The sequence below is a fragment of the Struthio camelus genome, chromosome 1 (genome assembly GCF_040807025.1).
Source record: "Struthio camelus isolate bStrCam1 chromosome 1, bStrCam1.hap1, whole genome shotgun sequence".
NCBI classification, from domain to species: Eukaryota; Metazoa; Chordata; class Aves; order Struthioniformes; family Struthionidae; genus Struthio; species Struthio camelus.
The window spans coordinates 180155409-180180711 of NC_090942.1; the positions used below are offsets into that span (position 1 = coordinate 180155409).

The 25303-nt window shown below is 36.5% G+C and overlaps 1 protein-coding gene across 1 annotated transcript in view; it reads left to right on the top strand.

Moving 5' to 3' along the window:
- Window positions 1-25303, top strand: part of KLHL1 (kelch like family member 1) — a 258070-nt gene that overhangs the window by 50951 nt on the left and 181816 nt on the right. Inside the window, exon 2 of the mRNA XM_068929677.1 lies at window positions 14514-14696. Coding sequence (XP_068785778.1) covers window positions 14514-14696 — 183 coding nt within the window. The remainder of the gene's footprint in view (window positions 1-14513; window positions 14697-25303) is intronic.

The following is a 25303-nucleotide window of genomic DNA, read 5'->3' on the forward strand; positions in this document are numbered from 1 at the left end:
GCAAGGTTTCACATACCTTCTAACTTATGTGAAGTAACAGCACTAATATATTGCTAGAACTCCGCTTACCTAAGATCATTTTCATCTAAATAGGCTTGAATATGTCATTTTCCATTTAAATCAGGTAATAAATGCTTGAATTACTTTTTATTTTGTAAAATAATTTAAGTTGCCTTTATAATTTTTTCTTTTAATGTATTCATCTGCTTGCTGTTATAATGGTATTTTATCCAAAGAATAATTTAAAAAAAAGTAAATCTTTCTAATATGCTGGTATAGATGTAGGCAGTCTTATAAGTTTGTTTTAGTGGTTTTATTAGAAGTACATTTCTATTCTCTATTCTTATTCATTGGAAAGGTAAGGATTAATATATTAGATTAATCAAAGAGACTAATAAATCAAAATAATCAAACACTATTATCTTATATAACATTATTATAATACGGTATAATTGATTTAGTATAGCTTAATGCCTACTCTTGTGGTTGGAACAACATGCATGACCGAGGATTGTATAAGATATCATTTTGTATTTTCAGATCTCTTTCTTTTAACTTGTCATATAACTAGAGATAGTTTTAAGCATTTTCCACAATCAGCCATCACTTTTAAATATGTTTTCACTGATATTGATTCTATTACATATCAGATTCATTATATTGAATGAATTACCCATGATAAAACTATATTATTCAGAATTTGGCTTTGGAAATTGTATCTTGTTGTTGTTTGATAGCTTTATAAGGGTTTTGGGAGGTTCTTGGAGATGTAATATGTTTAATGCATTTTTTTTTTTTTTAATATAACTGACACTAAACTGATATATGTCTTTATCTTTTCAAGTATAGTTGAACTATAATTTTACTCTTACCTAAAAAATAAAAAAAATTATATAGGTAAGGGGGAAAAAAAAGCTGTTATTAATCATAGATCTGAATTACTGTTTGAATAATCCTATAATTTGCAATTAGTCTGTTCTGTATAGACTGAATATGAAACAGATAATCAGGAACTGGAAGATTGTGTAGATTAGTCGATGAGCATTGTGATTAGCTTGGTACTAGAAGGCCTAAGTTCAGCAAATAGAAGCTAACTCACTAAAAAATTTCCAAGTAGAGTTATAAACAGACACTTTTAGATGTGCAAATAGAGTATGAATTATAATCCCTACTTTATAATAAACCTGATTAAAATGAATCTTATTCTAATCATTAATTCTTAATTTTGAAGTGGCATTTGGTTCACTAAAACCAGCTGGTAATGCATAATTACAATTTGGCAGACTTGAAATATATAGGTATTACTTATTTTGTTTTGGTAGATTTTTTAAAATTATTTTTGCAAATTCATAAATATTCTATATGGAATGAACATAAAATATGGCTATATGCTAACTTAGGAGAGTGAGGGAATTTTTCCAGTTTCTCTTATGTCCACAGTCATTAAAGATATACAAACATAGTAAGATACAAATAGTTTGTACCTCTATAAACACAACCTATAGTTCTTTTCTTGTCTTCAAATCAAAAAAAAAGTAACAAAAAAGGATAAAAAATAATGGTTCCAGGAAATTACTGTAATATGAGAGTATAAGAAATAAATTGGAGACATAAGCCAAGCCTGTGGTTTATTATAAAATTCTACTGAAGACCCTGCTTCACACAAACCGGTTATGCGGAATTTCTGCGCACACAAATTTTCCAATTAAGGGCAGTATTTCAATTGTATGTATGCCTACATACCTTTGAATTTCAGAGGTCTATCAAATCACTCATTTCCTTTTCTCAGAGCCTATAGATAATACTTGATTTTCCAAATACTGGTAGACCGAAACAGTAATAACGGCTAGATTTTGTGCTATCATGCACGTGTATGAGAAAGACACTAGCCTGTTTCATATTGAAGCTACAAAGAATATAGCTTCAATAGCTTCAATATAGCTTCAGTATATGTAGGGTTAATAAGAGGCAGTTCTTATGTAACATACAGCCCTAAATCGCTTGCTGGTTCAGTTCCCAGGGCTGTAGTGATCGTCTAGCGTAGATGCTGAATCCATCAAATTCCTCTTAGACAGAAACCACCAAATTGTAAGTCTTAACCGATGTGTTCGAGATAAGCAAAGAATATATTGCCATTTCAAAACAATGTAGCAAAATGGTCTATGCCTTATGCCTTTGTTTCAGATATATCTTTCCAGTGGTTTGCAGATGCAGGCAGGCATGTCAGGACCGTGAAATTTGTGAGCATCTGCCAAAGATGTATGACACTTCGACAGGTCTGTAACAGAGAGCAGAAAGAGATTGTTGCTGAATGCAGTGCAAGCTCCCTGAAAGCTTGTCTTGCAACCAGACGTTGGTTGAGGCATCAGTCATACAGTTCACAGAGTGCTGCTCTCTGTGTATGTGTGTTGTCATTTCCCCCCGTGCACACACCTGGTCTAGTAGTTAAGTGCAGCAGAATTTTAAGCTGAGATTTCTAAACTTGCAGCTTCTTTGCAATAGACACTTGCAGTGTCTTTGGCATGATTTCCACTGAAGTCACAAGGGGCATTAAGCTGTGACATGGTACCTGTGGTGTGAAACATCAACGTGCATGCTAAATACAACAGTAATACAATACTTGCTTGTCCTTTTTTGTATGCCATTATCATCATTCAGATATATGATTCCTATTTACATAAAATACCAACATCATAAATTAAATGCTGGAAAGAAGTGCCTCTTAATAAAAGAAAGATCTGCATCCCTGTATATATTTGTGCACACACTCTGAATGAGTAACTATGTCAACTAATTTACTCCGCTTATCTATACAGCTATGGTCATTTGTCATAACAAGGTAGTTACATATGACACTAACATCTTTTTTAAGCATGAATGCAGGCCATTCACTCAAAAAATATAGCACTGTTGCATGGAGGGAAGCAAAAGCAATTTTAAAGTAGGGGATCAGTTGGGGCTGTGGGTGGAACTCCTGTCATGTAACATGTGAGCATGCCCCATGTAGGTAGAGCTACCTCTAAGGGAGCTTCCCCTCTATAACGTATTGTTGAGTGTTATTTGCTTCATAAAATTCTGCATGCACTATCTTTAGTTCCTGTACTTATAAAAATCTAATTTAATGTGGAAGTATGTGAATAAATGATGGATGGTGATAAAAGCATGAGTTGTTTTATATGCATAATTTCTGAAGTAAAATACTATCTGATGTCAGCTCCTTGTTAACTTCAGTTTGAAACCACCCTCTTTAATTGCTTTACCTTGGCAGCATGTAAATCAAAGTCAGTTCTGAATTCTACTGTTTTATGTTTTTATCATCTATAGGGAATTATTTATATTTATTATTTTAATGATGAAACTCAGAAATTCAAGTCACTACAGTGCAGTTGCATTTATTATATTTTTTTTTCCTAATCTGAAATGATAAAACTGTCAGCAAATGTTATTTTGTCCAGCCTGTAAAAATCAGTAAAGCCCTGTTTGTCTTCCAATTATGAACCTGTCACCTGGGTTATTTTCTCTTTAATCAGCTGTTCAGCTTAAAATCACACTCACTGAAATGGTGAGTCTTGACCATGACTAAGTAAATTTGAATTATAGGAAACTGTAAAAAATAAAACCAGTGAATAATGGTTATTTTACAGGAATTTCTCTAAAATGCTCAGTAGAATTTCTTATTTATTGAATGAACCACAGTTAGTTGTACTTATCAATGCTCATTTTAATAGTACTGTTTTTTATCTGTAAAATAGTTTTCACCATCCACCAAAAGAACAGTTCCCGAAAAACATACTTTCATTTATAACTAGCCTCACCAGAATGTTATTTTTATTTCTGAGAAGCGGATCTGGTACCAAACATATGACCCAGATCTCTGTCTAGTACCTGGAAGGACAGTCTGGTCAGCTGCTCACATACCTTTTTCCTCTACAAAGGGTACTAAGAGAGACCATGCATAACAATATACATTCATCCTTATCTTCAGGCTCAAGCTCAATCCACTTTTATAGCTGAGTTTTAAAGTGCCAACACATTGGTAAAAGGTGGCATTGGGGGATAAGAGAATTATTTCAACTTTATAGGAGAACTATTTTGGTATATTATGTTTGAGCTCTTAAGAAATTCAGAAGGGCTTAGGGCAAATCGTTATCTGGAATGAGCCATTGTAGCCACTTGTCATCAAGGAAGCTGTGACAGTCTGTGCTGTATGAGACCTGTCCCCCTGAGTTTGTCTTGCTGGTGCTGCTCAGCTGATGATGCACCATGGTACAAAGTATGATGTTATAAATTTCTCAAGCTGTTAAGATGAGAAAAGGAATCACCTGTCTCTCTCTCCCATTATTGCATCTACCTTTCAGATTTCCTCCTACACCTATCCGCTTCTTGCTACTTCTCAACTAGATTAATGAATAATCATCATGAACACTTCACATACGCAAGAAGGCAGGAAAGTACATCTCCAGCCTATCACATTTAACCACTCAGGCCAGCAGTATTAGCCTCATATATAACCCTTTGTCCTTTATCTCAAACTTTCCAGCAAGTAACTCCCACCTTAACTTCCACAGCAGGGACAAAGTTCTCTCTCATCCAACTTACATGTAGCTGGTGGCTTTGTCTTCCAGGCATACCTGCCTCATGAATTTTATTTTTTGCTACATTAATTAATTGATAGGAGCAAAGAAACTAGGGAACTTCTTTTGAAGGAAGGAATGTAAATTATTACAATGAAATAAAACTTTGTCTACTTTTCTTAAAATGAAAGAGGAAGGAGGAATGCAGATTGGCTAAGCCATACTTTAATGAAGGAGGCTCCCTTGGGTCTTGAGCTAAAAAAGGAGGAGGAAAACTACTCTTAGCAGCTTAAGAAAAAGTGGTTATGCTTCTCAGTTGTTCTTCAATTGAATATGTATTTAAAAATTGAGGTCTCCTGTGACATCTTTTCTAGTTTCTGCTTTCAAAAAGTATGCTTTGCCTCCTTTCAGGCAAGTGAGGTGTGTGTAGATTTATAGGCAGATTATTCCTGTTTCCTGGGTTTTGTACTTTAAGATCTCTGTTTCTAGTATCTCCCAAGATGTGTGAAATAAATTCAGACAGTGAGATCCAACATGACAAAAAACTCCGCTAGAAATGTGAATGGAAAAAAAAAACAAAACAATATATTACAGAAATTATGACAGTGAGTTTTCAAGTATCTGTGTGTAGCTAAGTGAACTATAGGTTCATTTAAGTTCTTTATCAGGCTTCTCAAGAACAATTGGAACAAACTACTCCCTCTGTGTGGGCATGCCAAACTGAAAAAGCAGTGGATGCACTGTTAGCTATGTGGGGGAGAAAGCCATCTAGCTGACAAGTCAGCATCTTTTCTCTACTGTTGCATGGCAAGACTATTTAGAAGCAGAATAGGTCAAAGACATGAGGGAAAAAAAGAAAAAGCTTAATTGGTCCAGGAAGTATAAAGGCTGTTAACAAGATACTCAAGTCAGTGGTTTGCATCCTTACAATTAGTACTGTAGTTGTCAGGCTTCTGGTGTTGGCTGAAATGAAGAACCTTAAAAAGTCATCTAAGTCCCTCAGATCTCCTTCAAAAGTTTGTTATGGATTTGCGTAAGTGACAGGAACTTGAAGCAGAGTTTATAAAAGGATCATCTTTATGCTAAAATGAGTTTCAGGAAGGATAATGAGACCAATTTGCAGTATGAAAGAATTTTCTGCAATGATATACTGCAACAAATTATTATGTTTTGACTTCAAGAAAAGAAGTAAGAGGTCTTAATTGCATTTCACACATGTAATAAAATATATAGATTTGGAAAAGAACCAATTCAAGTTTTTTTTTTTTTTTTAATATATTTAGGAAAAAATAATACCCTTTGAAAATGAAGGAAGATTAATTAAAAGAAAAGTCAAATTTTGCTTTGATTGATGGAGGACTGATGCAGAACACACAAAATACTCAGTACCTCAGGTGCTGTGAGGTAGCTCAGCTGTTAGGAGCAAAAATGTTTTATTTTCTTTTATCTATCATTTGGTAATTTTGAATTTGTTAGGGGAAAAAAATGTAGTGTTGAACAGTGAAGGGTATGTGGTCTCTTTCTTCCTTTTGTAAAGGCTCTCAGGCCACTAGAAGATATTTTCTTTTCTCTTACCCTATCCGAATCAAGCCTTTTACTGAGATTTTCCAGTCTGCACTTAACACAAATTATGTTGGGAAGAGAAGAGAGAGGAGGGATGAGAAAGCAAGGATCAAGGAAAATCTAGTTGCAGAAAGAAAAAAGCATTTTTTTTTCCATTGGGAGAAGAAAGAAAGAAGCAATTGCTCTGGCATCCTGTCCAGTTTAAAGTGTATATATAGGGGGTTGGGAACCTTCCCTGTATGTGAGCAGAGATATTGCTCTTCCACGGCTTGTGGTAGACTTGGGCTGTGAGAAAACACAGGTGGAAGGATTGTCTATAATCCTCTCAGGCTGCAGGCTACAAGGTGCAAAAAATGGTAGGGGTGCCTCTGAGGGTCCTCACCTTACAGTTGGTTTTCTGAAGCTGTGCTTGACCACAGCCCTTAAGTAGTTCAGAGGACAGTTAAAGATTTTATGTGATTTAGGTCTTCAGAATGAGATGGGCATCAAAGAAGCAGAAAACAGACATCAACTGTTATGATGCAAGAAGATAGCTTTATCCTGATAGTATTTACTTCCCTTTTGGGGAGAAAAAGAGGATTACCAGTCCTGGGTGGAAGCTGGCCATGGATGCAATAGATATCAAATACTCAGCGGGTGTCTGGGCTTCCTGGTCCAGAAGGCACTTGAGTATCTCTTTGAAGTCACACAGTTAAAATGGTATTTACGGGTCAGTGTATTGGTAAAATGTCCCACTTATGGAGTCCCAGTGTGGGACTCTCTAGACCAGGTTAAAACTCTTGCAGTCTTAAAGGCATCTGGAAAGCTAATCATAGCATTCAACCTAGAGAGTGGCACTTCAAATCTAGGTCAACTAGCCATAATTGGAGGAAGTGAGGGGAGAGGAATGTGGTACAAGGGAAAACTGAAACTCTAGCAAGAAAATTATTTGCAGTTTAGAAGACCTGACACTTGAGTGATTTTTTTCACATATATTATATGATAATTTTCCATTATAATGGCACCACTGTTTCCTTTTGACATTTTTATTACCGCTTTGTCTCTTTATTTGTGTTTTTTTTTCCTCTAAATGGCTTCTCATTTGAAACAAAGTCATTAATATTTTGCCTAGCATTAAAGGAATATAAGCTGCTTGTGGACATTGACTAAAGTATTTCTATATCAAAGTCACTTATAAATACTTATAATTAATACTTGTAGTAATTATAGATTTTAACTGTTAAAATAAACAAGCAGTTCTTATTTGCTGACAAAGACGATTTGAAGAAAGATTACTTCTAGTATATGAGCCATTAATTATCAAAATCTAAAAGAATGCATGAATGCATCTCCTTACACAAATAAAGTCAGGTGTCTTGAGAGCTATTAAAATGAGATCTGACATTGCTATGCTAAAAACTTTAAAAGATCAATGTGAATGAATTAACATATGCAACACTAAGTATAGTCACTTCTGCAAACTTGCCGTTTTACTAAAAGAATGGCCGGGAATTTTGAATAACTTAAGCAAGACAATTGCTAGCAAGTCCTTAGATTAGAGGGGCATGTGAAATGGCATCCTGTCAATAAGAGCGCAATTTCTGTCTGGGTTAGCTTTCATTTTACCTCCTAGAATAGCTACTGTCGACAGTAAAGGTCCCTATTAGTAGCACAGACCTAACACTTTTCTAGGGAACCGCGGAACCGCTGTATCGGAATACTGTGATGGATTAAGTCTTCACAAGAATGTAATTTATAAAACTTTTCATCAGTGGATATAATTAAAACAAATTTTTCAATGAGAGATGAATGTTTTGTTATGCTGTTTAAGATAATTTTTAACCTTTGTTTTAACCTTACCAAATGATAGCATTGCAATCAAATCGGTGGATTGAGAACTGGCTGGATGACAGAGCTCAGAGGTTGTGGTCAGTGGTGCAGTCAAGTTGGAGGCCTGTAGCTAGCGGTGTCCCCCAGGGGTCAGTCCTGGGTCCAGTCGTCTTCAACTCATTCATCAGTGACCTGGAGGAAGGGGCAGAGTGCACCCTCAGCAAGTTTGCTGATGATCCTAAACTGGGGGGAGTGGCTGACACACCAGAGGGCTGTGCTGTCATTCAGAGGGACCTGGACAGGCTGGAGAGGTGGGCGGAGGGGAACCTCCTGAAGTTCAACCAAGGCAAGTGCAGGGTCCTGCCCCTCGGGAGGAATAACCCCATGCACCAGAGCAGGCTGGGGGTTGACCTGCTGGAAAGTAGCTCTGCAGAGAGGGACCTGGGAGTGCTGGTGGACAACAAGTCGAGCATGAGGCAGCAGTGTGCCCTGGTGGCCAAGAAGGCCAAGGGATCCTGGGGTGCCTTAGGCAGAGTGTTGCCAGCAGGTGGAGGGAGGTGATCTTGGCCCTCTCCTCAGCCCTGGTAAGGCCTCACCTGGAGTACTGTGTCCAATTGTGGGCTCCCCAGGACAAGAGAGACATGACACTACGGGAGAGAGTCCAGCGGAGGGCTACAAAGATGATGAGGGGAGTGGACTGGAGCATGTCTCCTCTGAAGAAAGGCTGAGGGAGCTGGGCCTGTTCAGCCTGCAGAAGAGAAGACTCGGAGGCGATCTCATCAATGTGTATAAGTATCTGAAGGGGGAGTGTCAAGAGGATGAGGCCAGTCTCTTCTCTGTGGTGCCCAGTGACAGGACAAGAGGCAATGGGCGCACACTGAAACTGAACCACAGGCAGTTCCTTCTGAAGATGAGGAAAAACTTCTTGACTGTGAGGGTGCCAGAGCACTGGAGCAGGTTGCCCAGAGAGGTAGTGGAGTCTCCTTCCCTGAAGATATTCAAAACCTACCTGGACACGATCCTGTGCAATGTGCTCTAGGTGACCCTGCCTGAGCAGGGAGGTTGGACTAGATCTTCAGAGGTCCCTTCCAACCTCAACCATTCTGTGATTCTGTGATTACATGTTTCCATCTATAGAAAAAAAAAAAAAAATCCTTTTTGTCTCAATACAGAAGAGAATCAAAGTTTTAAATATTTGCATTTCCTATAAAGGATATTTTATACTATTTTAATGTTTATTTTTTTCTAAAGTTTATTATCAGCCTAGTGATACTTGTTTCTACACAGTCTTCATTTGAAAGTTCCATTTTTTTAACTATCGGTCAGAGCTATCTCACATTGCAGAACTCATTTTAATTGCTCGTCAGTGAAAAGTATTTAATTTGTTGGGATCTGGGAGTACTGGAGAGAGAAACTGTAGGTACAATTGATAGAAGATAAGGCATAAAATGTATGAGGAGGAACTGGAGGTACTGATGGGGAATAGGCAAAAACTTATTTTCAAGACTGGACATAAATGAGAAGAAGAAAGGAGAAAGAGGAAAAGTTTGAAATCATTTTTTAGAAGACTGCAGAAGATAAAAGGTGGGAAGCCAAAAGGAAAGATAAAGGATTTATTGAACATAACACTAAAAAAATAAAAAATAAGAAAATGAAGTAAATAGTAATTTTTTAAAAAGGTCCATTGATTCTGTGCATAGGACAAACTTGTTTCATTAATAACAATAATAAACTTCTGGAGAGATGAGGGAAGTCTGAAGGGAGGATGAAGGAACTGTCATGAGTTTAACTGAATTCAGTGAGCAGTTTCATAAAAGAAAGTCAAGATTTTTCAAAAAATTCTGCAAATTTTCTGTAATTTTTTTTTCAAAAAATAAAAATAAGAAATTTAGAAATGGATTAAATAACTCAGAAACTAATATTTCAGTAGGGAGTGAATTTTAACTTTTGTTGGATGTCCTCCAGTGATTTCTAAATATAAGACTCTATTTGCAAAGTAAATGCAGTATAGTTTCAAGTCTTATGATGTTTCTCACCTATCATTTCAAAGGTCTTTATTTTTCCTTTTGAAACTTATTCACAATGCAGTTTAAATACAGATGTTTGCTACTGCTGTTTTCAGACCTTGGTAGTCAAGAATGACAGCTTTACTAATTACTTTCCAAAGAAGAAAAATATAGGTGGGTAAAGCTGTAAGTGGGGCCCATTTTTTCCTAACATTTTCCAATTAACTTCCTGTCAGCATTATTGTAAGCTAAGTGTTTTCATTTCTTTATTCTTTATGTCATAGTTTATTCATGTGTAATGTCACTGAGATAATCAAATCTCAGTGGCATGTTCTTATAATTAGTATTTATAAGAACAAACAACTGTGCAAGGTACAGGTGGAAAGCCGACTAAGTATATACACAATAATGCAGGGTACTAACTAGTAACTAATCAACATAACTTTTGAAGGTTAAACTGTGTCCTACTTGAATAAAACTAATCTCAAAGGTCTGAAAGATGGTTCAGTATGACCAGCCCCCAGGATACCTTTGGCAAAGTGCCTTTTCCTTCTTAATTACAGTAGGGGAGAATCAGCATGCCCATTTCTCTCTCTGTAAAAAGAGTTTAGGGCATTGGTCCTGAGGCACGGCGTTTGGAATACGTTGAGAAGTACCTCCTGTTTGGGAGATGCCTCTTTAGATTAGACAAAATTGTAGGATTTTATTGATATTTAAGGGAACATCGGTTTACAGTCTTTTTTTTTTTTCAAAGTGAGAGCTGATTACAGAATGGCATTACCATTCAATTCAAAATCCTTTTTCAAGGAAAAAGGAGATCACTGTAGAGTCAGGTGTCCTACATCCTCAGAGTTAAACTTTACTTTCTGTTTTTACTCTTTAAGATCCATAAGACTTGAAAGTTGAATTTCCTCATCAGCACTTTCAGATTGTTCTTTAAACCATTTCTCTTTCAAGGTTAGGATGCTGGGGATGTGGAGGTGAACTCCTGCACTCTGAAGATTATTCTGGAGTGATTTTTTTTTCTTTCTGTTTTATTTTATGTGATTTTTTTTTTTTGTTTTATCATTTCGTAAAGAAATATTTGAAAGTATTGACCATTTGCAATGTTTGTGATTTTTGTGACCCTTTTAGTCTGCTCATCCTTGTAGTATCGTCCTTCAGTAGCATTGTCAAAAACCTGTAAAAGGTTTAATCTTCTTATTTTTTTTATTAGCAACTGAACTGTTTAAATATAGAAAGTATTCTAGAGTGAACAGCTCCTGAACATTTGACATTTCCATAGTAAGTTCAGATTTTACTCTTGCCAACTAAGAGAGCTTATGGATAAAGCCCATCTGGAGTCTGTGATGTTCACTGATTAGAGACTAGTTACTCTAACAATTTTTGAGGCATGCAGATACAAAAAAGGATTTTGAAAGATAGATTCAGGGAACCTTGAGGTGTATTTCTGCTGAACTCCCTGCAGAATGTAATCAAGAAGTGTCTTATTGCTTATGTGGTTCAGGTTGCCTGCATCAAGACAAACAAACAAAAATGCAAACAGGAATTTTTTTTTAATTGGTGGTAATTACCTATACATGTATTTAATAAACTGGTACAAAATAACTGTTATTTGCTGGCTGAAGCTTTTTAACTAATTCTTGTATTAACAAGCTGCTGGTTGAATTTAAAGTATTGATTGTGCAAACAAAGCACCTACAATGAAAAAGATATAGCTACTGAAAAGGATAAGTAGGAGACTTTTTATCTCCAGTTGCTCAGAAACTAAATAAAAGGCAAATAAAAGCTGATTACATGCTAGTTTTCAGGATTATTTGCTGGGCCTTGAGGGTTTGTTTTCTGAGTAGGCGTTTAATGATTTGTTAAGTATTAAATAGGCTGATGAGTTTGAGAGTGGAAAGCATTGTTTATAAATGGCAAGCAGGAAGGACAGGATTTGTGGTAAATACTGTCTGCAGTGGTTCAAGAGCAAAATAACCTAGTTGCAGCTCAGCTGCATAAGACTAGTAAAATTCAGTCAGAATACTTCTGCTTTTTTGACCTGAAGAGAGGAGCATGTTTTGAATAATCAAGAATATTTAGTACCTTACCTGGTTAAATGTAAACTGGCTTAGAGTTTAAACCCTAAATTCTGATATAACAAACAATCTGAACCTATTCAGACCTACTCATTCCTGTAACTTTCCTTTCTCAAAATTGCGGCTGTCACTTCTAAAGTCCCTGGAGAAAGTGAAAAAAAAATGTGTCTGTTTAGCCCTACCAACCTTGTTTATTAGACACCAATTTCTCTCTTGTAAATTACTTGTCATTCTAATTCTTCAGCAATAAAACTGAAGAAATCTACCTGGCGGTACAATAAAATTGAGGGAGAAAAAAAAAAAGAGAAGATGAAATCTCTACCCACTATACATACCAGTGAGCTAAGCTCCCTCATTTCAGTTTTATGTGAAAGTATTTCTTGATTGTTCAGAGATATATGAAAATAAACATGGATTTCTGCCTGACAGGGTTGGCAGATCAGATAGGACAGGAATACAGAAGAACATTATGTTATCTGTAGAATGAATACATTTGTTTTATTCTTTAGGAAGAGCGTTTATGAGATATTTAGGTTAAACTACTTGTATAAATTTAAAAAAAATGAATATAGCAGAATGAAGGAACTGTTGATTTCTAAATTAATGATTCATATTTGTTGCTGTTTTGGAACTATGGTAAATAAAGTTTTGCCAGTTTAATTTACTATAGTCTTTCAGTTTCTGCCTAGTGTAAATAGTTCAGGCTAACATATACTCTAACATTACTAGCATAGAAATTGCAGTACTGAGTAATTTAAAAGAACTGATGATTTCTCAGACTCCTATTTAATTCTATTCAAGTGAAGTTATTGTGGGTTACAGTTTTACAGAGATCCAGCTCAGTTACCTTTTTACCTCACCCCCTAATCTATGCAGTGCTATATACAGGTATTAATTTCCTAGAATGAGTTTCCTTTCAAAAATATCTGCAGGCCACCCTCAATTCTGCAGCTTTGCAACCTGGAAGCCACTGGCAGGCTTCTACTTCAGAGGAATGCTAGGAAACTTTGCAATTACTGTGGCAGGAAGATGGACCATCTTTTCCTACTTTTCCCTGGTGAATCTCCTGCAATAATTGTAGAAGAGCACCTGGAACAACTTTGGACAAAAACTAACCCAAAAGCAAATCACTAGTCTATAGCAAATACTATTTTTTAACAATATTACAGTCTACCAAGACTCAATAAAAACAATAAAGACTTTCTCCCCTTTTTTAATATACCTGTATTTCATTGTAATAGCTGATTTTTAATTATCCCTATGCCCTTTTCAGACATTTCCAGCATTAGAAATGTAGGCTGTGTTACCCTACAGATCTGTTAATATTGTTCTTAGAATATGGTTCTCACCGAATTGAAAGCATATCTAATGAATTTGCTGTGTTATTATTGTAAATTTTCAAATTTTCTCATGCTCTCCTTCAATAGAATATATATAAACTGATTTGAATTAATGGTAATATCATTTGATAGGCTGAACTTAAACTATATCCTTTGATACCCTGATGACCTTCTGTTGATTTAATAAGCTGTTTTTTATGTACCTAGTTGAGAAAAATAACTTAATCAGCTTCATCTATGAAGTGCTTCATTTTCAGCACCATAAGATATGCAAAAGCCTAGAGCTTTCATTTGAAAGAATTTTATTACATATCTGTAAAAGAAGAGGGTATTGTCTGTGTCATGGATTGTTTGGAAGCACGTAGTTTCCTTGAGGGCTAGAGCTTGCTAACATATTTTTTTATTTTAGTAAAGGTTCTGTACCAAGAGTGCTGCACCAAATGAACTTGAACTAATAAAATATGGCTGCATAACGAAAAAAAAAAAAAATGCATTTTCCTCCCATTTCTTTATACTTTTTTTCTGATTTTTGGAATTGCAGGCATCATAGCAGGCTAAATTCACTTTGCATTAATTACTTTTAGTTAAAATGTAGGTCTGAGATTCGTTGACGGTTGATTAGTTCTGTTTCTTTCCCAAGTGGTGTAAAATGAATGTGAATTTTGGGGAAGTGAACTAGAGTAGGCACTCTTAGAATCAGTTCAAAGATAGGATTGCTTTTTCCATTATTCCTTTATTTCGTGTGTGCGTATGATGAAACAATTACAGAGATAAATGAATAGTTTGTTTATTTCTGTAAAATAATTTTGCTCTAAAATGCTCAAAAAGGTGAAAAGGCCAGTCATTCATAATAAAGGCATAGCTGTACAATTATTGCTCGTATTTATAGATTAATAACTCTTTATCAAAGATGAAAGTAACTCATTAGTTCTGTCTCTGTGCTGAAAGATTGCTTCAGTGCTAAAGACTTACAGTTTTAGTAGTTCCTTCCAATGCTGTAAGATTTTTCCGTCTTGAACTTCTAGGGAGGAGACTAGGGGAAGGACGCATTGTTACTCTTATGAGCTTCTAGAAGTCTGTGATGAAGTCTAGACAACTGGTCACATATCATCAACACGGCATTTCTTTTGTGGTTTGCAGACTGTCAGGAGCCAGCCACCCCTTGTCACCTCCCTGTGACATGGATTCGAGTAGCTCTGAGGAGTTCTACCAGGCTGTTCACCATGCCGAGCAAACCTTCAGGAAGATGGAGAGCTACTTGAAGCAACAGCAGCTCTGCGATGTTATCCTGATTGCGGGGAATCGCAAGATACCTGCACATAGGTAGGACATAAATGTATGGTATTGAAAGTATGACAGTAAATGCTTTTCACCTGCTTATTTCTTGAATAGTAGTTTCTGTGGTCCCTTATGCCTGCTTTGCACTTGCTATAAGCACCACAAATTTAAGTGGCTGCATCCTTTTAAGGATGGTCCTTTAAAGTTTTTTTTTTTTCTTGTTTTTTAAGACAGATTTTAATAGTTTAGGTAGCACTCAACTAATAAACTTTCTACCATGAGTGTGTCAAAGTATCCCCCCTGTTGTAATGCTGTTCATCTGTGAAGGGAATGGAATTTCTAAAATGAGATGTTGTACAGCTACAGTGAACATAGCATCGTTTTTAGCTCACAGTAACATCACTCTGACGAGTCTCCCCCTATGGAATCCCTCAGACCAAAATACATGTAGAGTAAAATAATGCTAAACACTGCCTTCCCATGACCCATGACTTTTGAATGAACTGAAGAATATCTTAATTACTTTTAATGGTAATTATGAATATAAAAAATATAATGGCATCAGCATTTGTAAAATTCTATAACGTGATATGGTAGTGAAGCAACCAGTATACATGGAACCATGCTTGGGTTTGGATTATCACTAGCAGTTAAAATATTCATTTTTCATTAAGATCTTGATCTTAATTTTAGACTTTAACTTAATGGATATAGATGAAAATCCAGTCCTAGAGCTAGAGCTTCCACTAAAATACAGAGAATGCTTCTGAGTTTCAAGTTGGAGAGCAAGTCCCTGTGCCTTTGAACTATATAAGGCTGCAAACTAAGAATGACCCGTTCTTCACCTGTGCCCCAGTTTTTCTGCTGAGGTGCTATATCCAGGACAAGGCTAGGGTTGCCCCAGCAGGAAAGCCTAAACACAGCCAATGTAGCTCTGAATTCACAAATTACCTTTCTGATGCAGAGGAGTACTGTAACGTCATCTTTGCAGCTTTGGCCTCACCAAGCTCTTTCTGCCCCAAGTGAAGATAGGCACAGAGACTATTCTTTTTGCTATTCTACAGACAGGTTGCATATTAGATACGCCAGCTCTCATTATAAGGAAAAGATACATGGAATATGTAAGAACGAGAAGTAAAAGCCATTGTTAAAATATGAAAAGTAAAAATAGACAAGAAAGGCCATCAAAGTATTTAAACTATCCCAATAATTATAGTAAGTGAGAAAAAAACTCCACTTAACAAGCAATAATATTAAGATGCACCTAGATAGTTTACAGCACGCATGAGACAGAAGCATAAAGTCCACTTGGTTTCAGGTCAGTAGCTGCAGAAAGTATAGGAAACTTCCTCCTCTTCCTTTGGCCTTTTTTTGTCTTAAGACTTTGTTCCTACTCTCATGTCTTCTAAGACCACTTTTAGTCTAAGACCACCATCTAATTCCCAGAAGACAGCAAAGTCCCTAATATTTTCTACTCACCAAGTCAGCAACTGATTCTGCTCCTGTGCTCCAGTGTTTTGCCCCATAAAAGGTATTATGTGGCTGACATATGCATCCCATATCTATGCATCCCTGGTAGGTGTGGTGTGATGTTATTTTTATATAAATCACCAAGATCTTTCCCTTATGGATATAGCAGATACAAAGAGAATAGTACTAAACTTTAGTCTTTCAGTCCTTCTGCATCTACTAGATTCCACAACTGCAAAATTTGCCTTAAGATGCCATCCATCTAGAAGAAAACTGGAATGGTAAAGACCTCCTATTATCCTAAGGACTTCTAGCGTATGTCCAATTTAACATCCCTATACACTACTAAAATCACATAAGTGGAACTCTGTAGAAAGAAAGGGAAATGAATTACTCTTTCCTGAAAGTTCTTTGGTCCATTTTTGTCTTTCAGATTTTCAGACACAAATGAAGTGAAAAAAATGTTATGCGATGCCTAAATTCACATTTTTAAACTGGACTGAAAAAATGCATACTGGATAGAAACAAATATTACGCATTTGGTGTTGTCTGCCCTATTTAATATGGATTATTTAAAATAAACCACTGCATTTCTACTGGTATAAATATTTTGGTAGGCTGCATAGTTTGGAGGGAAGGTGAAGAGAAAGCTGTCACTGTAAGTTCTTTTTATTAATTTATCTCCTTCTCCCCACAATTTTCAGGACAGCTGCTCATATTTGTATTTCAGCCTGCCAGTAGTAAATTTAATTTCACATTTGTCATTTCAATTCTAGAGCATATCTAAATCCTTCTGGAGCTGGAAAAATACCTTAATAAGGAGAAGATTGACCATGAAAGAATAACCAAAATCTTATTTAGATTTTTGTAATAAACCTTGAGACATCTTTCCATTTGATATTTTCCTTCTCTGGAATCTCTAGTCAAAGGACCAAATCTCAAAGAGCTGGCAAAAGTACTGTTGAATGATGTAGATTTGAAAAAATTGTTTTGAATAAACTAAATTTTGTCTGACAAGACAAAATGCAGTGAAGGGTGTTCTGAATTTTGTATTTCTTTACAGTGTTTGCTCTGTGTTTTGTTAGACACGTGTAGCTGGGCAGCAGGGAAGAAGACTTCCGGTTTCATTTTACTTATTTAATCCTAGAATACTGAAAAACCCTGAAAGTTGAAAGATCCCTTTTGGAGCCTGATCCAACTGCCCCTACTTAAAGCAAGGTCAGCTCCAAAGTTAGATTCAATTCTGAGGTTAGATCCTGTGTTCAGGGTCATACCCACTTAGGTTTTAAATATCTGCATGTTTAAGGGTTCCACAACTTTTCTTGGCAAGCTGTTCCAATTTTTGATCATGCTCACTGTTCTTGATGACCCTACACATGGCTTCTGGAAAGATTTGCTCCATAATCTTCTTAGAGACTGAGGTCAGGCTGACTAGTCTTTAGTTCCCTAGATCTTTCTCTTTGCCTTTCTTGAGGATGATGTAAAGGTAAAGTGAGGGCACTACCTGGACTCCCGGCAGGGACAGATATACAACCATGAGGTACACTATGGTCAATATTGAGTGTTTATTACCTTTGCATCTGAGCAGGAGTCCCCCAGTGATTTTCCAGTTGAGACAATAATGGAGCAGGAGAGTCCCTGAGCTTTGGTTCATAGCGAGGAACCCTGGGGGCGGGGGACAATATATAAAGACTACATACATGTGCTGTAAGCATATGGAACTCATCGCTAATCTCGATTCAAAGCCCAGGTGTTGCGCTGCACTGGCATGGGCTCTGCCACTTGACTATGGGTCAACGTGCCCTGTAGATGCTCCTTTCCCCACGGAAAGGTCTGGCTAACTTCCATCGCCCGTCTGCTCGACATTCTTCCGCATTTTCCGATACAGATGGATATGACATTTGTCTTTTCCTAGTCTTCAGAACCCTCCCCCAGTTGCCATGATCTTTCAAAGACAATAGAGAGTGTTATTTCACTGACTCACTGCTCTCAGACGCTCCTCTTTGAATGCATCCTATCTGGTCCCATGGACTTGTGTATATCTAATTTGCTTAAAGTGCTCCCTACCTACATCTTCCTCTGTTGCTGGTAGTAGTTTATCAGCCCACTGATGCTGCCACTAGGCACAGGGACCTGAGAGGCCTAAAGCGGACCTTGCAGAAAAAAGGCTGAGACAAAGAAGGCATTAAGTAGCTTTGCCTTCTGTAAGTCCGTCATCACAAGGTCCTTGCTTCACTGAGCAGTGGACAAAAGTTTTCCTGAGTCTTCCTTTTTCTTCCTATATAACTATAAAAACCCTTTTTTCACTTCATATCTCTTTCTAGCTTCATTTGCATCAGAGCTTTGGCTTTCCTGATTCCACTGCTACACGTTTGGGGAAAGTCTCTATATTTCTCGCAGATAGCCCATACCTTCATCCATCTTCTGGGTACTTCCTGTTTGCATTTTAGCGCAGTCAGGAGTCACTTCTGGCATGTAATTTGATTTTCATTTTACTAACTCCTCTCTGGATCTACCATCTTAAACTCTGTCATCTCATGGTCATTGCAGTGCAGCCAGACTTGACATCAGTTTTCACATGTCTTCCTTCACTTCTTCCCTCCCCCCCCCGCAATTTTCCACTCTTTATGAACAGCAGAGCCAGCAGGGTGCCTCCTCTAGTTTAACATTTTGCATAAAGTAGGCTAGATAAATAACATTTATTTTCTATTCTTAAGAGCATATAAAGAAACTGCTTGAGGAGGATACATGTTCAGTATTTGTGGAGTTTATAAATTCAGCAGCTTTATGATAGGTAGAACATATGCATGCCTTCCATGTATAAGATCTATAAAATCTTATCGCAAATAAAATGAACTCTTATCAAAAATTCACTCAAAATTGTTTTATTTTGGTCAATTTAAAACATTACATAGGCCATAATTTATACCGAATATGTTATAGATTAATAAAATACAATTAAAAAACACTCAAAATTATTGCTTAAAATCATGGTTTTTCACATATTTTCTCTGCTTTTTAATGGAATAATTTAAGCAAATACAGTATTTATATGCTACAATATAATACAATTAAAAAAGCACTTTCCGAAAAACAGTGCAAAACTTTCTACATTTATTCTAAAAAATTACTATAGTGAATTTAACAATAACAAGGATCAAAGATATATTTTTATTCATTTTTCTCTGACTTAGAAAAAGTCTAAACAAACAGTAGTATAAAAAACAAGTAAACAAAAATATTTTCTGTAATATTATTTAACATTAATGTTTCTATTTCTGTAAAAATAAAAATTCATTAAAGAAATGCAAGTGTATTGCATCAAATGAAAGACATAAGAAGTATATTTTCTGCCATTGGTTCTTGTGCTTCTTCTTTCCAGTTAAAACCCCTATAAACTTTATAATCTCTCTACCATTTCAGGTTTCATTCCAGAGGGTATTTGCCCTTTTTTTCTCTTCTCCAATCACCTGTCACAATCACGTCCATTATATGATTTTTTTTTAAATAAATTTTTTTCCCTAGAGCAGAAGCTCTTGCTCTGCTATAAAATCTCCAAACCCCAGTACATTTATAGGAAGTGTGGCAGGTAAGCTCTGGCCACAGCCTGAATCTTGCAAAATGATTGTTGTTGGTGGGTTTTTTTTTTTTTGGTTCTTTTTTACATTTATACTTGCCACAAAAATGGGGAAAAGGTTAGATTAGAAAGTAGGTCATAAAACATAATAAGTGAGCTCTAGTTCCCTGCTTGGAAACACCATGCCAAACTCTCGGTCTTTTAGAGCTGCTTTTCACAGTTCTGGTGACTCAAACAACTTTAAAGTTATAATTTGCTTAAGCTTTTTGTTGGCTTTTGAACATAGTGGTTGTTTAATCTAACCCTCTGGGTTAGCAATATAATCTTTCAAATGAAGGAACAGCAAGAGGGAGTACAAACCACTCAAGTATTGTAATGATCAACAAGCAACCAAAAAGGATATCGAGAAAGTAGAAAAACCTCTGCAACAAGCATTTCAGAAGGGTAAAGTAGCTGACACTTAAATCAAGTTTAAAATAAAGGAGCAAAACTCAATTTTTATTGCACTAGATAAATGTTTACTGTAATATGTAGAGATAACAATCAAATGTAAAAAAATGCAATGCACCATAAAGAGAGGAAAATGCTAAAATAATAAGTTCCCTTTAGTAGCTAATTTTCATTTTCTTCGATCAAGCTGTAGCACTATTAACAGTCCCTCCTCATTTTAAAGTATTACTAGTAACATGGATTTTGTAGTTTCTCTTTTCACTCTAGTGAAATATTAACTCATGTTAAATATATTTCTCTCATTTTTATGCCTCTCAGTTAGAATATAAGCTCTTCAAGACAAGAAACATGTATTATACCTTTATAGTGGCTAGAATAAAAGGAATTTAGGCATTGCACTAAAAAAAGGGGGGAGGAGGGAGAGAGAGAGTTCCTTCTCCCATCCATGTTAGGTCTGCCAAATGCAATCGCATTGAGATGTCTGAGATTGCAGCAAGTAGATGTGAGCAAAATATAGTGAAAGCAGTATGTCTGAAACACAAAAGCACTGGTAAGTAAATTCTGAACTGTAGTGATGTAGTCAAAGCACCAATTATTTTCAAGGTAAAAGAGAAAATTCTTAATCAGGCAATAATCCCATGGGTCAACACTGAATTAAAAATATAATTTTATCAGAAATGATTTATATTTTTGAGAGAAGGCAAATTACTTGAATACATTATTTTTAAATATTATACTTTAAATGCTGTACTCAATAGCTGCTGAATAAGCTTCAAAAATACTGCAAAAAAAAAACAAAAAAAAACAATCAAAATCAATATGAAGGATAGACAGACCTTTAGGATTTGCACTGGAGAGTTCATTAAAACCTTCAGTTAGGGTTGTGTAAGTGTTGTGGCCAACTCTAAACTCAGACTAAGGTTTAAGACATAAGTTAAAATTTGACTAGAAATGGTGTACAAAGCAATACAGGAACTCAATATTAGAGGAAGAAGTAAATGGGATAAGCATAGATTTTACCTATTTAATTAAAACAGAAAGCTCCTATATAACAGAGTTTGAATGTTCAATAAAATCAGAAAAATCCTGCAAAAAATTATAAGAGGAGATTTACATACTGGAATTGCAAATCTGAATTTTACTTCACTTGGTTAAACAGTAAGAACTCAATATTTTGAATGGGAAGAAAGAAAGATATCTAGATTTCTAATATATTGTCAAGTATAGCTGAATTTATTGTGAGAAAGCAGAGTTCTCTATTTTCTCTTTTCACTTGATATCAAAGGAACATGAGCATTTGAGTTCCCCCTAATGTTCAAGATAAGGGCTGGAACTCATATTGTGGATGAAAAGGTAGCACAGAAGGAATAAGAGAAAATTATAGCTTACGCATAAAACTATGAAGTGTTTTAATATGGTTGCTGAAATTTTTCAGTAGCATTTGAGTAGAAAGTAAAAACTTGTTTGCCACAGAAAATTTAATTTCTTCATCCTAAATACTGAAATAATTCAACTGAACTTTTATGGTTATTCAGGTATGAAATAGTGCAACTTTCACGTGCTGTAATCCTGATCAGTTTACTAAACCTTTCTCAACAAACCATAAATTATGTTCTTTTTTTTCTTTTTCCCAGCTCTTTCAGGAGAGGCCCTCTCTTTCAACACATTTTGAGTGCTGCTATAGAAAAGTGAAATTTAGGAAGAAAAAAGTAGCATTAAAATGTGCAAAGGGAGAGATAGAAAGTGAAAACTCATAGAAAAAAATGGAGAAAGTTGAGCTGAGAGGAGATGTGGAGAGATAAAGAACCAGGTAGAGAATGAAAGATGGTATAAAGGCAGAGGATGAAAGAGACAGAAATACAATATACAGTGCAAAGATGCAGCTAACTGTCTTGCATAAGTCAGTGACAGATGTTCATGGAAAGAATACAATAGAAGTAGGACAAAACTATCTCGTCCTGTGTTCACCCCCAGATTTCTGTAATTAGGATTTTAGGAACTTCCTGAGTCAAATACTGCATCTAGACTGTAGTGTTTAGCACAACATATTGTTGATGAGTCTAAAAGCAAATTATTCAAACAGTGTGTTTGGGAAAGAATAAAACAACAAAAAAAAATCCTGGTACTGGAGGACAGCAGCCAGGCAGTTTAGATAAGCATACAATATTCACCTTGACAGATAGCTTTTGATAACTTTTTTTTTTAAGGAAATAGTAGACAGACTATTCCCTGATTCTGAGAATGGTGTTAATACTTGCAAAGGAGTTTCTGTGACCTTCATTGTGAACACTCCTGTTTTTCATTTGCATTTTGCGGACATAAAAAAACTTAACTTCACACAGTTGAAACTTTTTTTTTTTATTTTGAATATGCAGCTCCTGCCAACAGATTACTGTAATATTGATTGTATGGACAATTTAAAGATTTTGCATATGCAGAAATGTGCCTTGAGTTTTGAAGGCAATTTCTGAGAATTTAAAGTTGGTTCTTAAGCAGAATTTTGATTTTGATATGACCATGTGTCTAAACCTCATTGTACTCAATGGAGAACTGTAGCTTAAATTACCTAATCATCTGTGTATGACACTAACTGAGATACCGATAAGCATCCTCACATATTGTTATGAAGTTGGTCCATATGATACAAGACCTGTGAAGCCCTTCTAGAGAGATGTTTGGAGGCCAGGTGGCATCTCAGGCACCTGTATTTGACAACTAAATTGATCCTGTAGTCTGGAGCCTGGAGACCTGGACAAATTTGGATATCTCCTTCAGGATTAGCTGAGTAGTACTGTAGGCTCCTTCAGCAGAATCAGCTCAGTACTGTGGAAGGAGGTGGAAAAGACAAAATGGAATAGAATCCATTTTTTATTTTCATCACGTATTGAAAGCCATTTTCTTTAGCAGAAAGTGTTATAGGAAGACACAAAATTATTTATTCATAAACTAGATGCTGTGACTAACAGGGCTATCATATTCATATTGCTCACTGAGAATGACTCCTGGTTCATGCTAATTTTTGAAGCATGCCCAGAAATTGGTAGCTAGTGTAGACCAAAACTGTGTCAGGGACTATATGAGTTATTTAATAGTAGAACTGTTTAACATAGTTTATCTTCCATGAGTTTAAAAACAGATTATTCAGACAAAATGGTTAGGACCTATATCCAGGAAAGTTCCATTATGCTATTCAATTTTTCAAACAGATGTAGCCTAAGGGGCTTGAGATCTTGACTCCAAAGATCTTGAGTTAAGGTTCTGAATTAATTGAGTTAAACTCATCATCCAGATAATGTTGCATAGACGGCAAATGTCTTTAAATTAGCAATGCTGTTTTTAATAACATTGGATAAATAACAGTGAGTTGGCCATACAGCACATGCCAGGAAAGGATAATCGATATACTAGGACAGAAGAGAGATTTCTGAACTGCCGCAAAGTGAAGTTACAGGACAGGCACATTTTGTTCTAGAAATCACTATACATGCTGGCTCTTTGTTCAAGAATAAAGTTAAAGGGGATGTGCTGAAAAAGAGCTACAGAGATATTTTCAAGGGATAAAAACTGTTGATTAGGCTCAAAATGCGAAGTTATTAGAACTGTCCACTAATGCTATTACTTTGTAGCGTACAAGCAAATAAGTGAAATAGGCTTTGAAGGCTGAAAGAAACGGGGGGAAGATGTCTTAGAAAGACGGTAAAGAGCAATGTTAAGCTACTTAGTATCCTGGAGATGCCTTGGGGTACGCTGCCTGTCTTTCACCTGGTGATCCAGAAGGCTGAAAGTTTTTCATAAATTTCTGTGACATCTACCAGACCAATGCTGATGAATTGGACACCCTGAAATATATGAAATGGGCACTTGACGTCTATGATTAGGCAACTGAGTCACTTCTCAAATGTAAATGAAATTGGCACTTGACATCTATGTTTAGGCAAGTGAGTCACTTCTCAAATGCAAATTGAATAGTTTTAAGAAAAAACCCAAGATTTAGAATGCTACATAGTATAAAATGAAAGCTCAGAATGAGTAGGGTTTTGAGATGAAGATGGTGACAACCTTGCAGAGAGCAGACAGATGACAGAAGGAAGTCACGCAAGAATGATGTTGGTCAGAAAGGTCTGATAGCCCACCACTGAAAAAGTGTTTGAAGATCATGCACAAGGATATAACCAAACTGAGCTCTATGGAGGAATCAGCTGTGAAGATAAATTAATAATGATGTACTATTGTACCATCTTTGTACAAAGGAGTTCTAAAACAAAAGAAAACAATGACAAATAGGTTAGAGGTTGAAAAGCTCATTTCCAGAAGCACAAAGGAGCATAGAGGGAAATGGCAGGTGGGAGAACACAAATACCACCCTGCCTGGCTATTCCCAGGGCCATTTCAGGACAGCAGTCAGCTCATCAAGCACTCCTCCACAAGCACAGAAGAGGCAGAGGCACAGTGGTGGGAAGGGGAACGTAAATTACCTCAGAGGGAGGGACTCCCTGTCCAGGCTCTTCCTGGGGCTATCCTGGGAGTGCATCAGCCCCATGGGCCATGTGTGAAAGCCTGCAAGATGAGCCAAAGGGAGCCGTTCTCCAGATCATATTTCAGATTGAGGAGGGTCCTAAGGATATGGGATGCATTGCGGGATGCAGGGGAAGAGCATTATGCGGTTGTACAAGATGTATTATGGGATGTTTAGAGAAGGAACCAAAGGCAGAGAAAGGGAGGGATCTGGGTGATTCAGGGAAGAATCACTAGAGGGCTGAGGGGATAAAAAGGGCTGGTCTCATGTAAACACTTTTTTGGTCAGTAAAATTGTATGTCCATGCCGTGTGCCTGATAGGTGCAGTCTATCTTACGTAATTAAATTCCTTTCTAACCCTTTTCCTGAGTGAGGGACTCTACATGCATGTGTGTGTGTGGAGGTCTCACTGCCAGCAACTGGGGTGGTGGCACCACTGTGTCTGTGGTGTCAGCAATTGGAGCAAGTAAGGGCCTGCAAGTGAGTGTGCAACAGCTAGCAAACATCAAACTGGACTAGCTGAAGGGTAGGTGATGAGATCTTCGAGCTAGGGGTGTGTGTGTCTCTCTCTGAGGGTGAGACCACAGTGGAGTTGGCTACTGGATTGACACGGCAAGTCCTAGCCAACAACCAGGGAAA